Here is a 20,086-nt window from a genome sequence, read left to right as displayed (position 1 = left end):
TTATGTTGCGTGTACACAATCATAGACGTCCACACTAGAGAGTTAGGGAACACACCCATTGACACTAGAGAGAGTTAGGGAACACACTCATACACTCTATGGAGTGAGTGAACACACTCATACACTCTAGAGAGTGAGTGAACACACTCATACACACTAGAGAGGGTTAGGGAACACACTCATACACACTAGAGAGGGTTAGGGAACACACTCATACACACTAGAGAGTTAGGGAACACACTCATACACTCTAGAGAGTAAGTGAACACACTCATACACACTAGAGAGGGTTAGGGAACACACTCATACACACTAGAGAGTTAGGGAACACACTCATACACACTAGAGAGTGAGTGAACACACTCATACACACTAGAGAGTTAGGGAACACACTCATACACACTACAGAGTGAGTGAACACACTCATACACACTAGAGAGGGTTAGAGAACACACTCATACACTCTAGAGAGTGAGTGAACACACTGATACACACTAGAGAGGGTTAGGGAACACACTCATACACACTAGAGAATTAGGGAACACACTCATACACACTAGAGAGTTAGGGAACACACTCATATACACTAGAGAGTGAGGGAACACACTCATACACACTAGAGAGTTAGGGAACACACTCAAACACACTAGAGTTAAGGAACACACTCATACACACTAGAGAGTTAGGGAACACACTAAGAGAGGGTTGACTACTTCTCTGGAATGACAGCAAAGCATGAGTTAAAAATATGAATTTAACTATTAAAAAAGGGAATTGAAGTTAAAACTATTTTGACCTAATCCATGTAGCTAAATATGTACTTATACTATATAAATTCTTTACCATATATAATATATTATTGTTATCTTTATAATATACTTTACCATATTTGGTTTCATTCATCCAATGAGCTAATTTGACATGTATTCCTAAAATTGCTTGCAGAAGGAAATCACCACACTGTGAGATGAAGAAATGCTGGTCATGTTTCCTAGCTAGGAATCAAGATGTAACCAAGGTTACCAAGGGGGGCACGGGGGGTGGGCAGTGCACTCAAAATGAAATCGAAATTGTTATGTTCACCCAAATTAAATGGCATGTTTGCGGTAAAATCTCTGCCGCACCCAACCACAAACCGCAGCAACTACACTGAGGAAAATCTCCAGTTCAACAGCCTATGCAAATGTGCCAATTCTCCATCTGTTTTCAGTGAAACCGGGCCTTCAGAATTTGGAGTTTTCTTTGTACATTTAGAAAGATTTTTCGTTTTACGTTTACCGGGTGTTTCGATTTTTTTACCTTGTACGTTTACCAAGCCGTTTAGAAGGAGTTTTTGTTGTACGTTTCTACCGGGCCGTTCAGTTCTCGGTGCCTTCTAGGGGAGTTCTTCTAGACAGGAACCACACCTTCATGGGATCCTTCTTCCCCTTCATGGTGATGGGACCCCGGAACTGCAGATCGAACTGAGGGTCCGAGTTCTCAGCCGACTGCAAACACCTGCAGGAAGTGGCCGGAAGTGATGTTATGAAGATGGAGATTAGTTTACATTCAAGTGCAGTGTCACAATTTGGATTCTCCCTTGAGTATCTGTGACTTTTGTCTCTACAAATGTCTTTGTCTCTGGTCTCGCTTTTCCTGAAACATACGTTATCAAAGAGAAGGACCAAGAAAAAGAGGGAGGGAGAGAAAGACTGAGAGTAAGCCAGAGAAAGAGTTGGTGAGGGAAAAGGAGACAAAGAGAGCAAGCGAAAGAGTCAGAGACAGAGAGAGAAGGTAGAGAGTGCCAGAGAAATAGTGAGAGAGGGATGAAGAGAGAGCGAGAGAGAAAGTAAGAGAGTGGAAGTAAGAGAAGAGCGAGACCGAAAAAGATTGAGAGAGAGACAAAGAGAGAGAGAGCGAGAGCGAGAGTAAGAGGGCTAGAGTGAGTTGGAGAGAGAGAGAGAGAGAGAGAGAGAGAGAGAGTGACCTTACCTGTAGGTGTACTCTGAGACGTTTATCTTGCCCTTCTCTCCTGTGGTTTCCGTGCGACTCGTGAGGTTGACCGTGTTGCCAAAGAGACAGTAGCGTGGCATCCTCTGACCTATGACCCCCGTCACCACCTCTCCTGTGTGGATCCCGATGGTGATCTGGCCCGCAGGACAGGTCAAAGGTCAGGAGAACATGCATCTTACACAGCTCAGCATGTGGAAGTGAGAGTTTCCGTCAAGTCAGTTGTTGCTAGGCAAATGACTGACTGACTATTTATAAAAGGGGGTGAACCACATATTTTTCTTATGTGTGGAATATGCCTCAAATAAACATATGTTGTGGTGCAAAAATGGAAAATGGGATGTTGATTGAAAATATTGTCATTGAAAATATTTACTTATTTTATTTTAGTTTTTATCCCCCTTTGGCTCCCCCTTCCCTCCCCATCTGTCTGGCCAGCCCTTCGACTTGTTGCACTGAAGTCTGAGATAGGAGCCAATCAGAAAGCAGAGCAGCAATTTGTGTCTCCACTGTTCATCACTTTGTCAATATGCTTGTCTACACTTGCTTGTCAGGCTGAGGTCCTGGTGTCAGGGTCTGGGTCTGTGTCTGTGTGAGGTCTGCTACACTGCTAGTCCCTAATATAGACACAACGCTGTGTTCCCATTTGGTGGCTATGGTGATTGTAGTATTCACTCTTTTCTAAATGACAAAAACAAGGGGTGAGGTTGGATATGGCTTTATAATAGACAATGGTAGGGTTGCTGATTGGCGGACCTGTGGCAGCAGTGGAGGCCTCTGCATGTAGGCCTTTTGGGGAAGGAGAAAGCGCATGGGAATACATTCTTCACACTTTATGGATCGCAGGGCATCAAACCCAGTTTCTGTTTGGGAAGAGTGTGGCATAATACCTTTCTCAAAATATGTACTCTATATATATATATATATACATATATGCATATATATATATATAAATGTGAAGTACCAACATTCCTATAAGTTTCCTTGTTGTCCAGAGATAAGCCCTGTCAACAATCGCCATTCCACTTCCCAGGAATCGTTGGTTAAACGGGTTTCAAATGGAAAGTTCCGAAAAATGGCGAAACCATTTTGTCGATGTTCTACACATTTTGGTTCTACCACTTGAATATTTCAAGGTGTGCAGATGAATGCTAAACAAGAGCTCAGCGAAAGATTTGTTCTCCTAAGTAGCAGTGACAGCTAAAGAGGCCTGCTGTCTCTTGGCCTGAATCCATACAGCTTGTTCCTGAGAAGCTCCTGAAAATATCTCCTGGTCGAGGTCCAGAAAGATCGCCAGCAGACGAAATTAGAACCTGAGACGATTAACTTTTTCTCTTCCCGCAGCAAATGAATTTGGACTTATATTTAGTCTGGATGTAAGAATATTTATGTACCGTCTGAGGGTTTAGAGTAGAGTTTATGTTAGTAGGCCTAGGACCCTTTAATGCTTGTTGTGTTCCAAGCGATGAACAAACTATCTGTTTGGCACGATACAAGAGCACCGGGCTATTTTTAACCACAGAGGCCCAGCGAATGATTTGTAGCTTGCTGCTGTTGCCAAAACCTTTTTTTTCTTTTTTTTTTGTTGAACACTAATAAACACACTTTTGTTAACCAGACATGATATTCCATAGTTTATCAACCGTTATATTTTGTAATTACAATAACAGACTCAACTACTCTAGTTAAACAAAAGGGTGCTGTGTTGGATCAACAAGACGGCTGCTTTGTTTTGCTTCAATGTGAAAACTATTTGGCAAAGTTAGACAAAAGTAAAGCATATGTTGGTATTGATACAACGGAAACAGGATAAAGGACATTATATTGTCGTGATAATTACAAAATATGATAATTATTAGGATATATTAACCTAATTACCCCAAAAAATGTATTTGACTTTGATATACTAATGTGACTTTGTTAAGTGTCTTGAGTATTTATGAAGTTGCTTCATAAATAATATATATTGTTGTTCTTCTTCTTCTTCTCCTCCTTATTATAACAAAACACCAAAAGTATTCAGTTCTCCTTTACACAAAGTGATGATATCCAAAGACGTCTGTTGACCCTGTATCCTTGACAATGCACCTCCCAATCCCTACACTGTCTTGGGCGGGAGAAAGCCTACCTGGACGGGCTTGTCGTCCACCTTCACCTGGCCGGCGATCTCCATCATGTCCAGGGCCAGGTGGCTGATGGACTGGGCGTGGTGCGCACAGGGCTCCGGGAGCCCGCTCACAGTCATGTACTTGTCTCCCACCGTCTCCACCTGGGTGGGGCAGGGAGCTTATTAACCTACAGCTTATGTACCTACCATGACAACTCAATGCATTGTCTTTAGTCCTGTGGCTCTAGGAGCTTTTAGGGCCCTTGTCCACATTGCATTATTTCCCTGAGTGGCAGCGTTTTTAAATTGTCCCCAAAGAGGAGAGAGCGTGTTCCCTGCTGAAACAAACCGCTGCAACAAGCACCTTTTTATCGAGGGCTCAAAGCGCTTCTAGTTGAAAATATCTATTACTTATAATAACTTTTCAGAAGGTGCTGGGGAAGTCACTGTGGTTGCTTTACAGGTAACCAATCATACATGAGAAGGGGCGGGAACTTGTTCTTGCCGTGTCCGTCTATCCAGAACATTTTGTCAAATAAAGATAAAAAAACAAAGTTACATCAAAAACCTGGAGCTGCAGCCCCCGCGACCCGCCCCCGGATAAGTGGTTTGAAGATGAGGATGAAAACGCCGGTTGGTGATATCTTGTAGTTTAAAAAAAAATAAAAAAATCTCTCACCAAACAATCTCTCACCAAACAAGCTGGCCGGGCGCTGGCTCCCCAGCGCCCGGCCAGCGCTGTTCTGCCAGAAACAACCTGCTATGTGGACACAGGCTCTTAGAATGTATTCCATTGAGTTCTCACGGCCAAGATTCAAAGGTTTCCCTGCCCAACTAAACAAGATGGCAGCTAGGTGAATAAGGTCTATTAGGCCATTAACTTGTGTGTTTTAGGGATGAACAAAAGAACAAAACTTTTTTTGTGTGCACAAGTGTCTTTTAGGATCACTTTTGGCGTGTGCGTGTGTGCTTGCATGCATGCGTGAACTTGTACGTGTGTATATGTGTGTGTGTGGGTGTGTCACAATGGCCCTTGTTGTTTGGATTTGAAGCCTGGCCAGAAGTTATGTTGAAACCTTGTAGGACAATGCGTTAAACACTTGCCTCAGCGCGAAGGCATTCAGGGGGCTCTGTGTACGCAGAGAGGACGGGTGGGACCACCTAGTCTGTGGGGCTCCTAGCGTAAATATTACTTCTTTTGGTGACCCACTGCCTGAAGACCGTCACAGGGAAGTGCCGGTGTCTGTTTAGCTTCTTAAAGTGCATTCTTGTCTGAAAGCCTCGAGTGTAAATCTGCCGCACTGCAGAGACTATAAAAGCCATTCTTGTGCTGCTGGAGAGGTCGCTGCAGCTCAGAGAGGTGAGGCTGCGTTTGTTTTAGGATGAAATGGCCCTTCAAACGCTGTAAAACAAGTCTTTGACGGCATGACGTGATGCCCGCTATTGGATCTTATTACGTTTTCTTTAAGCGGTTCTTATGGAAGTCAGAGAGAATGACTCAGAGTGCGGTCGTTTGACCACATCTAAACAGCTGATATCAGGTACAAAAAATACATCTATAAACTCAACTTCGTCCAAGGTCTGTATCCAGACGGTGTGTTTGGCATCTGAAATGCCAGGGACGGAAAGCACAACAGGACAATGAGTGCGTGTTGGTGGCAGCGGGGGGGTTCTAACCTTGTATACATAAGGGTTTTTCCGCGTGTCGGTCAGGATGTCAAAGCGGGTGTAAACATCGTTGAGCAGATTTACGATCTTGATGGCCCCCTCGGCCGAGGCGTGCTTGCTGCAGAAGACGTTGAAGCCCACGATGCCGCTGAACAGGATGGTAACGTTGTCGTAGCGCTTGGCCGGCACGGGCCGCTTGTGGCGCAGCTCGTTGGCAACAGACGGCGGCAGGACGGAATAGAGCAATCTGGAGATAAAGACGCAAGTCATGAACGCCGGAGAGAGGAAGAGAGCAGAGGAACGTGAAGGGAAAACAAAGGAACGCTTTGTTCGTGAGCTTTCTATCTGGGCTTACAACCGCCAATACCACCGCAACACCACCTAATACCACCAGCTCCATCAACATCCCCACCACCACCACCTTTATTAACACCACCACCACCACCATCAACACCACCACCACTACCACCTTTATTAACACCACCACCACCTTTATTAACACCACCACCAACACCGCCTCCATCAACACCACCACTACCAGCTTTATTAACACCACCGCCACCATCAACACCACCACCACCACCTTTATTAACACGACCACCACCGCCTCCAACAAAATCACCAGTGCCACCTTCATTATCACCACCATCACCACCACCACCGCCTCCATTAACATCACCACTATCATCACCACCATCGCCTCCATTAACATCACCACCACCAACACCTTTATTAACACCGCCTCCATCAACATCACCTTCACCACAATTATTACCACCACCACCACCACCGCCGTCAGCATTCAAACAACCACCACCATCTTTTGGCAAATTCCTTAAGCAAGCTGTTCTCATGTTGGGGAGGGTGTTGTTTCTATGGTAACAGTAAAGATAAGATCTGCCTGAGGGTGGGGGGGGAGTAACACATGCATGCATGAAAACACACTCAGCGAACAACCAATAAATAACTGTCTTTAAACATAGTTCACTCTCATTCTACGTTTTTATTTCGTTAACCACGTCGAGTCTTGGGAATGATCCACATATTGAGTTGTGTGCTGTTGTGTCGTTGTGCTGACGTTGTGTCAGACATCTAAGAGCAGTGGAAGGGGAAGAAGGAGGGACCCTTAAAGACAGGAGGTTGGTGGATGTGAATTCTAAACATTGTTCCCCACTATCTCCCTGGACATCTTCCACCTCCTCCTCCTCCCCTTCCTCCTTCTCCTCTTCCACATCCTCCTCCTTCTACGCCTCCACCTCAACCCTCTCTTCCTCCACCTCCTCCTCTACCTCAACCTCTTCCACCTCCTCCATCCCTTTTTCCACCTCCTCCTCCTCCTTCGCCTCCACCTCAACCTCCTCTATCTCCACCATTTCCTCCTCCACTTCCTCTACCTCCTAATCCTCCTCCTCCTCTTCCTCCTCCTCTTTCTCCTCCTCGACGAATCTTCATCTAATCAAACATGTCTCTCCCTGGGAGGAGGCGTTGTGGCGCGGCTACGCCCCTTATGCACCACTCAACTATTATCATCAACTCAACATAGAGAAACATGTCCTCAGGACTCCAGTTAGAAGTCTGTGACAAGCATCACAATAATCGTTCATAATGCTGGTATAATGATGGGAAATTGTTATTGTAACTGTGATTGTCTACGGTCAATTATTTCTGACTCAATTATTGTTCACATAAAACCTCCCTTTCTAATCCAATCATTATGATCGTTCACGGCATAACATAAACCATGAGATTATATTTAAAGCGTTTTTTGAAGGTTTGACGGTAACATTTATTTACTTTAAAGGAGAAACTTGAGGTCGAAGACACTCACTTGTACTAGTATGATCTATTAATCCCTGAATTACCGGGACTCAAATGACGACAGAGGAGGCAGGGGAGGGTTTGTAAACCCTTCTTTGTGGCACACTCAAACGTTTCCCCTATTGATTGTTGACCGAACATCAATTTCTAGAAATTAGTCAAACCTTGGAAATACATAAATAACCATGTGCTTACACCAAACACGAGCAAGCATCTTGCTTCAGAACGTCGACAGCTAGACCTTGAGCTTTAAGACTCAGACCCTGTCGGCGGGCCCTTCATGCAGAGCACCTCAGATCGGACGCTGAGGTGGGGACCCAGAACCTTCTGGCTCAAACCCCAATCCCCAGGCTATCCTACGCGTGAGCGACCCACGTCCTCCTCGCAGACTGCCTAATGAGCTGGGCCTCGTCCCCTCCCCTCACCGGTCCGTCTTCTTCTTCTCGTCCTCCAGGGCCCTCAGGGTGTGCTGCAGGCGGTCCGTGAGGATCTCCAGCTCCTGGGTCAGCTTGTACTCCTCGCGGAACTGCTCCCCCAGCAGCACCAGGTCCCGGGTGGCGTCGTGCAGCGGGATGTCGCTCAGGTACAGGCCGCGGCGCGTCAGGTCGTCCAGGTTCATCACGCTGGGGGGACGCCATGGGGAGGAGACGGGAACACCAATGTAGATACATGTGGTTAGTTGTTTACATTCTTTTATATTGAAGGTGACATATTATACCACCGGTTGTGAGTGTGATTAGCCGTTACAAGCCAAAAATCTGCCTCTTCCTGTGTTTTAGTGACATCATAAGTGGGCGTGTCCACCTAGATGTATGACGGATAGATGAGCAACGTTTGCTACAGTTCACTGGGTAGGCTGGTAGGTTGATCTATCCAGCACACATCTAGGTGGACGCGCCCACTTGTGATGTCAGAAGAGGCAGATTTTCAAAACGGCTTGTAACGGCTAATCACACTTACACCTGGTGGTCACCTTTAAGACAAAATATTTCAAAGGGTGGAGACAAAGGATGAGAAGGTCGGCATTGGGGAAATCCATCAAGGTTTCCAGGATAAAGACGTGTGATGTGGGTGGGGTACTGCTGGTGGAGCTCGGGTGGGGTCTTTTGGGTCTGTAGTCTGAGAAGATTCTGGGACATGTTGGACTGTCTCTCTGTTTCGGTTGTATTTTTTCGCTTTTGTGCATTGATTGGTGATACCAATAATTTAAAAAAAAATGGTAGAAATGATTCATTGGAATTACATTTTTGCAGTGTTGGGAACGTTACTTTAAAAAAGTAATTAGTTATAGTTACTCACTACTTGTTCCAAAAAGTAACTGAGTAAGTAACTAAATTACTATATAATAAAAGTAACTAGTTACCAGGGAAAGTAACTATTTGCGTTACTGTAAAAAAAAAGTTGCTATATGTTAAAGAATTTGTGGTGGTGGAGGTATCAGTGTTTTTGGCCGTTAGCTTTGTAGATGCGTGCGTCGTTGTGAGATGCTTCATTAAAAAGAGAGTTGTTTACATGCACGTTCTTGCCTTTGACCTCAATGAATTTGAAGTAGTGCTTATATCTCCACCTTGAAAATGCCAACTTTTCATCGGATTGCTCCAGACTCACCATTTCTGCTGCTTCATCGAATCTGTGTGTGTGTGTGTGTGTGCTTATTTTTATTCAATCAATTCATAGTAATGCACCGCATTTAACGTTCAGGGACAGTAACGGCGTTATAACGACTGAAACAGTAATTAGATAGAATACCCAGTTAATGAAAAAATAACGGCGTTACCCAACGCCATTCTTTTAAACAGTGTTATTACAAACACTGCATTTGCGCATACAAATATTTACACATTTTCTTTGCTTGTTTATGTCCACATTTATGTTAGTTGCTATAATGTTATATATAATATGTTTCTCTATAGATTTCTCTTTTTACCATCTCATGTACACATTGTAAGGAAATACACAGATACAGTACAATTTTCTCCTTGGCAGAGTTGTTGTTTATGTTCTGGTTAATTCTTGGAGTGCTGAGTCTCAGACATTAAGGGGGCTTAAGTGCTCCAACCCCACTTGAAGACGCTCGGAAACCCTAATCCTTGGATTTGTAAATAAGGGTCATTGGCGTACAGATGGCTCTGCCAACGTCGTCGTAAAGTAATGTAGCCATTTTCATACGTTACATAACTCGACATGCCATCTGCCCACTGGCTGGGCCGCTACAGACCTGGATGTAAGCTCCGAGCTCAGTTCAGCGCTGGGTGTCAGCTAATGTCTGATGGATCTAATAATAATACACTGTGTACAATGCACACGTAATGATCTCATTGGACGTGCACACGATCTCACACATACACACACACACACACACACACACACGTAATTACTTTGTGACAAAGACAACGCCTTGTGTTATTGTTGTGATTCACAGTGTTACCATGGCAATGCAAAAAATCACAGCGATAAAACATTTTCAGTAAAGAACATGGCATCCTATAACCCTCCACCCTCCTCTAGAGAGAGAGCAGAGGCTGTCTGGAAGACAAGCAGAGAGCTGCATCTGCATTCAAATATAGACCTGTGTTTGTGTGTATGTTTGTGTGGTTGTGCTATTGTGCCTGCATGCATGCATTTCTGTGTGTGTATGCTTGTGTGTGTGCATATGTGTGCTCATGTGCGTGCATGCGTGTGTTTGTTTTATTTTGTGTGTGTGTGTGTGTGTGTGTATGCTTGTATGTGTTTTGTGTTAGTTTAAAAAGCCAGAGATGGCCACAGTCTGTTTACCATCTCATGTATTTGTAATGAAATACACCACCCCCCCACAAGACCCAGACAACAGCAGTACAGCCCCCCACCCCATACCATCCTCCCCTCACCTCCCAGTGTACGCATACAGTAGTCTTAAGGCCGCGTAAGCACCTTCTGAGTCACACATACACACACACACGCACACACACACACACACACACACACACACACACACACACACACACACACACACACACACTTACGCACACACAGATACACACACACACACACACACTCACGCACGCAAACACACACACACTCACATGCAAACACACACATGCACACACGCAAACACTCGCACACACAGAAACTCACAGAAACCACACACACTGAAAGCTCCCTGAGCCAAGGCAATCCTTTCATTGGCCCTGTTGCTCGCCGAAGCGTGAAATAAATATGTTTCAGGCGTTACTACGACGACTACAGTAGCAGCAGCTGGGATGACCAACACAGGGGAGGAGAGAACAAACTGAAACATACACACACACACACACAATCAGACTTACACAAACACACTCACACACACAAAAACACACATTCACACGCACACACACACACTCACACACACACACACACAAACACACACACACACAAACCACAGACACATACACAAACCCACACTCACACTCAAGCGCACACACACAAACACACACAGGTCAGTGATGTCACCAGCTCCCCCTGACCAGGACTGCAGCGTGGGACAAAGGAGAGCGCTACGTCTTGGTGACATTTTGAATCTGTCGGTCTCTCCCGGCCCCTGGGCAACCATTCTTTTGCTAGCACTGAACTCTCTGGTGGAAAAGGTCAGAGAAACCTTGCACAGAAACAATGAGATGATATATTTATGTATATATATATAGATATGGATTTTGTAGAACTGTGATTGGTTGTGCTTAGGTCACATTGGCTTGTGGAGGGAACGGATCGTTAACGGATCTGGCAGTTTACATGATGATACATTTAAAGGCAGCAAGATATGTGTTGCCTTTTGACGCAGTACACTTTGAAATTGAGTCTTTGTGTCATTTTCATAACCAAGTTTATCACAACATTCCGATGCTAAAACCTGACCTTGTGTAGAGATGTTCTATGTATTTCCTGTGTTTTTGTATTGCATGGGAAAGGATTTTTTTTCAGATGAGCTAAATGTTAAGCTAATACTATTCTGTAACGAGGGACTTTCTTAAGCTAATATGATTCTGTTACGAGGGACTTTCTATCGACTTCAACGCAAATCAAAAGGAGTATACACACAGTTAAACACATACAAGTACTCATCGGTTAATTCCCTGAACCTCTAGGACTGACCCCTCCTTGGTTCTCATCGTCTTAATGTCAACTCGCGACAGTAATTCAATGTTTATAACAGAAATGCTTTACGGGTTCCGCGCAGAAGAAAAAATTACCGTAACCAACTGCCGTCATTTTCCCTCGGGAGGTTTTATTTGCTCTTTAATTCATCGGCTATTTATTTAGCTGCTTCAGCCGTCCGGGCCGCTGGATGTGAGCAGAGATATAATGGCTGTTAAAACGATTGTGAGGCAAAAGGTTGCCTAATGGAGGGCAGAATACGAGCACATGAAACCCCCTCTGTATAATGAGAGCAGGGGACGTGATTCATGGTTTAATTACAGTAATAATACTCGGTTTAGTTAGCATGACGCGAATGTGCTGCTGAAAGGATCCGCACCGTCATGGTGGGCCCCTTGGTATTCCTGTGGGAGTTGGGATTCAAGTGTGTGAGTAGGTGGGAATTTTGTTGTTTTATATACCAAGTGGCAGTATGTGTATGTGTGTGTGTGTGTGTGTGTGTGTGTGTGTGTGTGTGTGTGTGTGTGTGTGCCCGAATTTGACACGCCTGTGCCTTTGCGTGTCCATGTACTTTTGTTTTCTTGTGTTTTGCTGCAAGTAGCATGTAGCTTGAATACTGACAGAAAAAGCCGTTATGACTAGTTAACTATTGAAAGATAATAAATACCTTTGGGAGTTGCCGGGGCGTACCTGAGGAGTGGGCGGGGCCTACCTGAGGTCTTGATGGGGCCTGTCAAGGTGAGTGGGAGGGACCTATGTGTGGAGTGGGTGGGGCCAATATGGGGCAGGGGCTACCTGAGGAGTGGGCGAGGCCTGCAGGGGAGTTGCGGCGGCCTACCTGAGGAGTGGGCAGAGCCTGCTAAGGGGAGTTGCCGAGGGCCTACCTGAGGAGTGGGCGGTACCTGAGGAGTGGGCGGGGCCTACCTGGGGGAGCACAGGAAGAGGATGTTCTCGGCCTCTGGCAGGTAGATCATCTGGCCCTTCAGCCTCAGACAACTGATCTCCACGCCCGTCAGCTCGTCCTCGTTCTCCACCGGCTCCACGTTCAGCAGGCCCTCCTGGGGGGGACCACGATCATACTCATATTCACCATCATCATCATCATCATCATAGTCCTCATCACCACCCTCCCCATTATCACCATCATTGTCATCAAATACATTTATTATAAATGAAAACAATAATTATCAAAACAAACGTGTATCAAAATAAAACACCATACGATTTTTCTCGATAATCTAAAGAATTAGAAAATGAATACACTTTGTTCACGTGTACATTGGCTTCACTGCTCAAGTCATTTTTGTTGTTTGATTTGTGCTGTCCTTCCATTGTTGCCCACTGTAAACTCTGAATATCTGTCCTGTTCAGGGGATGAATGAAGGGTTTCCTAGCTCATCTTCTCCTGTCCCTGCATACCTTGCTCCGCAAGACGAACACGGTGTTGATGTGGGACAGGATGCCGTGGAAGCTGAAGTCGATGTGCGGACGCACCAGGGAGAAGACCGACGGGAGGTTACAGGTCCCTGGCTGGAGCTGGAGAGCACAGCACAGAACCGGCTCAGTAAGAAGAGAAGAGCCAGGTCAGTAAGAAGAGCAGAACCAGGTCATTAAAGGGATACTTCACAGGTGGAGATATGAAGGTTATATGGAGTAAATAATTCTATGTATCATAAATTAAATCGATTCATCCTAGCCTGAGAAAAGGCAGAAAGTGTCTCTCTGGCTCAAAAGAAAGAAATCCTCCAACTTCCACAGTGCATTGCGCTCGCTGCATCGCCCGCCTGTATGTTTGGAGGGGAAAGGACCCATGTTCCTAGCGTGAGTGGTAGCGCGAGTAAACTTTGTGTAAACATATCTCCGTGATACGTTGACTAGTTTAGACTTCTGCCCTCGTTTTTTCAAACGCATCATTTGTATATTACTGTACTGCATAAAAAAATCTGGCATTGCTGAAATTCGCTGCAGCACAGGGACTCTGTGTTAGTGTCTATAGGCAAACAGAGCAAACAGGCGCACTCCGGCTCCTCGTCCTCGGCAACAGGCAAGGCTTGTTCAGCTGCAACAGCCTCCCCCTCTATTTGTGTCAATTCTTCCTGGCTGTATTCTGGCTCATACTAATAGCCCTGAATGTCCAAATACAACAATAGATTTTCAAGATCCACTTCGGCTGTTTGACATTGAAATTTTGTTCTCTAGCTAAGCGGTGAAGAAACATGGCGGACATTGTGTTTACGTCTCGTACACGAGCTCCCGCCCCCCCTCATTCCTTATTGGTGGGCTCACAAATTTGCGGAACCAGTCCTCGGCCCTTCTAGCAGGCAAGCAAAGTTCTCGTCAAACGCGTCATCTCGGGAGAAAATTTGATTAGGAAAGCTGAGCCAAGGGAAGACTGGGTTAGAAAAACCTTTTTTTTTAAATTACAATAGCGATTATATAATGATAGAACACCGGTTCTGAATGAGTGAAGTGTCCCTTTAAGAAGGGCAGAACAAGGTCATTAAGAACACTAGAACCAGGTCATTAAGACCAGCAGAACCAGGTCATTAAGAACACTAGAACCAGGTCAGTAAGAAGAGCAGAGCCAGGTTATTAAGGCCAGCAGAACAAAGTCATTAAGAAGAGCAGAACCAGGTCATTAAGACCAGCAGAACCAGGTCATTAAGAAGAGCAGAACCAGGTCATTAAGACCAGCAGAACCAGGTCATTAAGAAGAGCAGAACCAGGTCATTAAGACCAGCAGAACCAGGTCATTAAGAAGAGCAGAACCAGGTCATTAAGACCAGCAGAACCAGGTCATTAAGACCAGCAGAACCATATTATTTAGAACACACTGTGTGTGTCTGTTTGTGTGTGTGTGTGTGTGTGTGTGTGTGTGTGTGTGTGTGTGTGTGTGTGTGTGTGTGTGTGTGTGTGTGTGTGTGTGTGCGTGTGTGTGTGCGTGTGTGCGTGCGTGTGTGTGTGTGTGCAGGGGGGTCACCTGGGGCAGCACGCGGTAGATGGCGTTCCCGCACTGCGTGAGCACCAGGTCCTTGTCGAACATGAGGTGGAAGGGGAAGGCCTTGCAGAAGGTGTAGGGGCTGATGCGGGTCTCCTGGGTGCCGTTCTCTTCGAAGCCGTCCAGGTCCTCGTAGAAGGCCTCCTCCTCCGAGTCCTTCTCCTCGATCAGGAACTTGATGTGGTCGCACTCCTCGCTCTTCTGTTGGATCACCTGGAGGGGCATTTGGTCATTTTCAGGAACTGAACAAGGGCTTGTTTCGTGGAACAGCGATTTTTACTTCAGAATAACGGAATTATTTTGTCCGAATGCGGAAACGCTTTTCAAACCCTGTTGTTAAAACTGTGACGGGTTATATCGTGGGGGAACTAGTGTTTGTAGTTCGAAAAAGGGGTTAATAGAACCTTTTGTTTGTTTAAAGAGCAGATTTCCACAAAATTGTATCTAAAAACAGTGAACAGTGAACCTTTCTTTCATGACATTTCTTAAGAGTCCGAAAAACACGATGGACATAATATAGCGCAGCTAGTGTTAAACAGGTGCTGTCACGTAACAAGTGTGCGTGTGTGTGTGTTTGTGCATGTGTGTGTGTGTATTTGTGTCATCCTGTCCAATGGGAGTACCCCAATAAGGCGCAGTGTCGCGGGGAGCGGGCTGTCTGCGCCCTGTTGCCGTAGCAACGGTGGGCAACAGCACCAGAGACTTGGGTGTCACATTCGGAACACCTGACGGTTCTTATTTTTCCTGTTCTCTTTTTTTCGGGTGTTACGCAAGTCATCTCATGGAGGCCGTTGTCGAGCGTCTCAGCCCAGTGATTAGTTCAGAGCGGAGCTAAGGATAGCTACCTGGTGAACGGAGGGAAGGCGGTATTCCCCCGTGGACATACCAGAATTATCCAGCTTTCACACACACACACGCACACGCACACACACACACACACACACACACACACACACACACACACACACACGCGCACACTCAAGGGTCAAGGGAAACGTAGCTCAGCTCCAACTTGCTAATATTCTCCATAGTCCAAAATTGAACTTGGAATGTGAAGAGAAAACAGGGATGTTTTCTTCTTCATCGCAGCAAGACAAACTCCACACACACACATTCTAACCTTTGCACATACACACACACAGACACACACACACACACACACACCCACACACACACACACACACAGAATAAAACCACAACCTTTGATGGCGGTATTACTGGCATACAAGGCAGTCGATGGAACTGCCCCTGCCTACCTCCAAGCATTAGTAAAGCCACACACCCCAGCTCGATACCTCCGCTCAACTACCTCAGCTGGACGTCTGGTACCACCATCGCTAAGAGCAAGCAAAGGTCGATCAGCAAAGTCACAACTTTTCTCTGTTTTGGGACCTCAGTGGTGGAACGAGCTCCCTATCGATGTCAGGACCGCAGAGTCGCTCACCAGCTTCCGCAAAAGACTCAAAACTCACCTGTTCAAAGTTCATCTCGACTCTGCATAGAAACCAATGTACAGCCACCATTGAATGTTGTACGTCCTGGCACTTGTACATTACACTTATTCAAGGTACTTAATTGTGTAGCATCTACAGTAGCTGCTATCGCTGCTTTACACGGGGAATGGGTTAGCCTAGCGATTGTAATACTTGCACTTGGTTCTATGAACGTCTTTACTGTACCGACAGCGATATATTGTTGCACTTCTTATGACAAATGTACTTATTGTAACAAATGCACTTATTGTAAGTCGCTTTGGATAAAAGCGTCTGCTAAATGCCCTAAATGTAAATGTAAATGTAAATATTACACCCATTTAAACAAAAAGTGATGATGTTGAGCACATTCTGAATAACAAGGTTACAACAAAAGGTTTGGAAAGAGTATGAAGCATTCACCGCAAAGCGCGGGGTGGGGGGGGGCTGGGGGGCCTTAGCTTTTCTTCACAATAAAAGTTCAAAGAGAGCACCGAAACAGTGCGTCCCACACCTTCATCTCGATCTCGGTGCCGTGGATCTGTTGGGCCACGGTCTTGATGATGCCGATCACAATGTCCTGCAGTCCCTCCCTCTCGGAGTAGTAGTGCAGAATCAGGTTGTTGCCTCGCTCCGCGTCCGTGCAGCGGAACGACGGGGCCCTCATCCCGGGGTAGATGGTCCCCAGGTGGTCGTGAAGGGCGTCCAGGTTCTGAGAAAGACATTTACAATTACGAACACAGAGGTAAAAAGACGATTCTTTTAGAAAATGACCGATTTTGCGCGGGTGTTTTTTCCCGATCCTACAGATTGGAAACTCTTGCAGGGAGTCTGGACGTTTGAATTTATGAGGTGATGAATTTCCATGAATTGACTTATAACCTGAAATCCTCAAAATCGAGCCATACTTACTTGGAGGAATTCGCGGACGTTTGACCCCAACACTCGCAGGATAGTGTCGTATCCCGATTCCTGGCAAAACTCGAAAAACATCTTCCCAAACATCTGTAAAATGTCCCCCGCGTCAATTTCTGAAACACATGATATAAAACAGTTGGCTGTACTTCCATATGAACACATTTGTTCTAAATAGTAATAAAATAAAATAAAATATTTTGCAGCATCTTGCGTATACGGTCCGCGAATGAACGGAACCACATGCTCATCCGCACGACCAGTACATTTCCGCGGACGCAAAACGCCTTTAGACTCAGGTGTTGGGGTTAGACCGCAGAAACCTTCAGCTGGGAGTCAACACCCTAACCACTAGCCCATCCTCCCCCCCCCCCTAGTGTATAGTAATGCAATAGGAATGATTCTTAGTAAGATAGTGTGTATACTAGTAATAAAAAACAACAAAGACTAAACACATCACTTACTGAGGACTTTACTGGCGGCTGCCACTAGATCGTAGGTTTTTGCGTCATCGTAAATAATTCTCACTAGGAACTGGCCTTCGACATCCAGCTGGGCCTCTCGCCTGCAACAAACAGACATATTTCAATCTGAATCATATGGATGTCTGTTGACAACAACTGTTGGAAGAGATGACAGCTGATGGAATGGAATATAGATATACTTCTTCAGTGTAGCCAGGAATGTGTGCTCCTGAATGTTAACAGCTGAACAAACGACCCAAAAGGCCTTTTGAAAAAGATTACGTGTCAAATCTGCACATTCTGTAATTGTTAGCAAAGCTCAAAATAGGCTACACGTAGCCACACTATTTATTAGTTATGGTTTATGGATATACTAGGGAAGAGGTGATGGAAAAGAAAAAGGATTTGAGGGGGAAAAAAGCTTTTCTTTAAAGGCTGGGTGAGTTCCCAGGAGCCTAACAGACCACATTTAAACTTTAAACGGTCACAAAGCCAGAAATTTGAGTCTGCTGAAATAATACACGATGAATGATCGCTGGGCAATTCTCTTGCAGGCTAGTTATGTTTGCACTGAAAAACCTTTGAACGTTTTTGGTGAGGATTCTTAAATAAAATCACTTTTACTACCCATTTTAGCCTATTTCTTGAAGGTTATTGAACATAGTACATTTCTAATTTTTTGATTGGGGTAAGCCTGTTTGCTTAACATATTTTCTGGAAAAAGTTTGATGGCTTTGACCCATAGTTTAGCAATCGTTTCGAGTTGTACCCAGAAAAGCAACATGGACTCAGAAACTCACTTGATATCTTCCCAAATCCCCGGACCATAGTTCCTCAGTACGAGCAGCTCCAACGCGTGGTTCACAAAGCCATACTGAAATGTAAATAACATTTAATACCACAGAGCAGACTGAAAATTAAAATTAATATTTACTCTTGTATCCTCTTCGCTACTGAGTTGCATGATGCGCTGACATCAATATACTTCCGCGACCCTAATATTAGTTGTCAACAGACATGTATGCATTCATATCATAAACAGTATACCATAACATGATATCATATTATATATAACCAAATAGTGGTCCCAGTCGCAGCAGGAAACGTCAAACGAAAATAGACCGCATCCCCATCGTCCGACGCCCGCAAATACACTTGAAGTATAATAGCTTGTTGACGACGTAAAAAAACGATGCACGTACCATTATATAGGCTGCTCTTCGTTCTTTCGTTTAATATTTTGGGATGTGACTGTCGTATTTTATAAAACCCTCATCACTTGTTATGGATGCTGCTGCGTCGCGGAGCGTCCATTCCTTTTTTCCCGAGCCAGCTCCGACTCTTACGTCGTCCAATAGGAGGTCAGGAGGCGGTGACGCATGATACTAGAGACCACTGGAAGCGGGTTGAGGGCTGAACCACTGATGTTGATAATCCAGAGGTCCTCACTAGACCAGTGATGTCTAGAGAGCGTGTGACCCTGGCAAGGCGAAGGGATCTTCTTCAGAAAGATATACAAATGAGTATCCCAGTGTGATTAATGTGATGTGTCTATATCTTTATGTTTATACTATACGTATATATATATATATATATATTTATAAAATTGTAAATAATATATATATATATATATATATATATATATATATATATATATATATATATATATATATATATATATATATATATATATATCCATTACATTTATATAATACAATGCATAGTTATTATTAGGTGCTTCTACTACCACTATTACAAGTAGTGGTAGTAGAAGCACATAATAATAATAACCATATTAATTATTATTATCATAATTATAATTGTAATTATCGTATTGAAAGTAAGTAAATCCCAGTTAACTCGTAAAGCAAGTATTGTCATTGTAATATTTATTGTGCTTTGATTACATTACAAACTATAATAATATTAATACTTTAAATTCCATACACGTGTTATAACATTCATTGTTTTCTTCTGTGTGGTTGTCGTATGTTTTAGGAAAATGTGCAATTACATAATTAGAAAAACACACTAGGACACATACACATATATATATATATATATATATTGTGCCTAGGGTGTGTATTTTGGAATGATTTGGATCTTTTAAACATGAGTTTAAGAATGCATACTGTGCTGTAAAAACAACAAAAACGTTGTAAAACATATACTTGACATTTATACATATGTATCACAAGCGTTAATGTACACAATGCATTAGCCTTATCCCTAGCTATGAAGAATAGAAAATGCACATATACAGTAATACAAAGAGGAAGGGGTGTGTTTGTCCCATGCTACAGCTGACATTTCCCATAAGGCACCTTGAGTTTATCTGTTCTGTTTCAACTTGCAGAGGGAAGGAGACGTGAATACTGGAATGTAACGGTCATAGGTGAACCCCTATATCTATCCAAATGTTCACTTTCACAGGAAATGTAGTTATTATATTTCCTGGTCCTCTATATTTAGAGATCAGTTCTGGATTCTTTAGGGATTTTGTGACAACACAATATTTGACACGAGATGTTCATTTTAAATAGAT

General features: G+C 44.2%; 1 protein-coding gene across 1 annotated transcript; it reads right to left on the bottom strand.

Moving 5' to 3' along the window:
- Positions 1–906: 906 nt before the first annotated feature.
- On the bottom strand, positions 907–18,868 carry gucy1b1 (guanylate cyclase 1 soluble subunit beta 1). Its single transcript, XM_079758700.1, has 13 exons — positions 18,744–18,868; positions 18,342–18,415; positions 17,542–17,642; positions 17,075–17,193; positions 16,677–16,874; positions 14,673–14,903; positions 13,112–13,228; positions 12,617–12,750; positions 8,008–8,205; positions 5,774–6,011; positions 4,118–4,258; positions 1,972–2,126; positions 907–1,497 (listed from the first exon to the last, which is right to left on the bottom strand). The coding sequence occupies exons 1-13, from the start codon at positions 18,744–18,746 to the stop codon at positions 1,359–1,361; spliced, it is 1,848 nt and encodes a 615-aa protein (XP_079614826.1). The 5' UTR covers positions 18,747–18,868; the 3' UTR covers positions 907–1,358.
- Positions 18,869–20,086: the final 1,218 nt, after the last annotated feature.

This window comes from Pollachius pollachius (genome assembly GCF_949987615.1).
Source record: "Pollachius pollachius genome assembly, chromosome: 2".
Taxonomy (NCBI): Eukaryota; Metazoa; Chordata; class Actinopteri; order Gadiformes; family Gadidae; genus Pollachius; species Pollachius pollachius.
The sequence above is the reverse complement of the archived record's forward strand: the minus strand, read 5'-3'. Positions and strand labels throughout refer to the sequence as shown.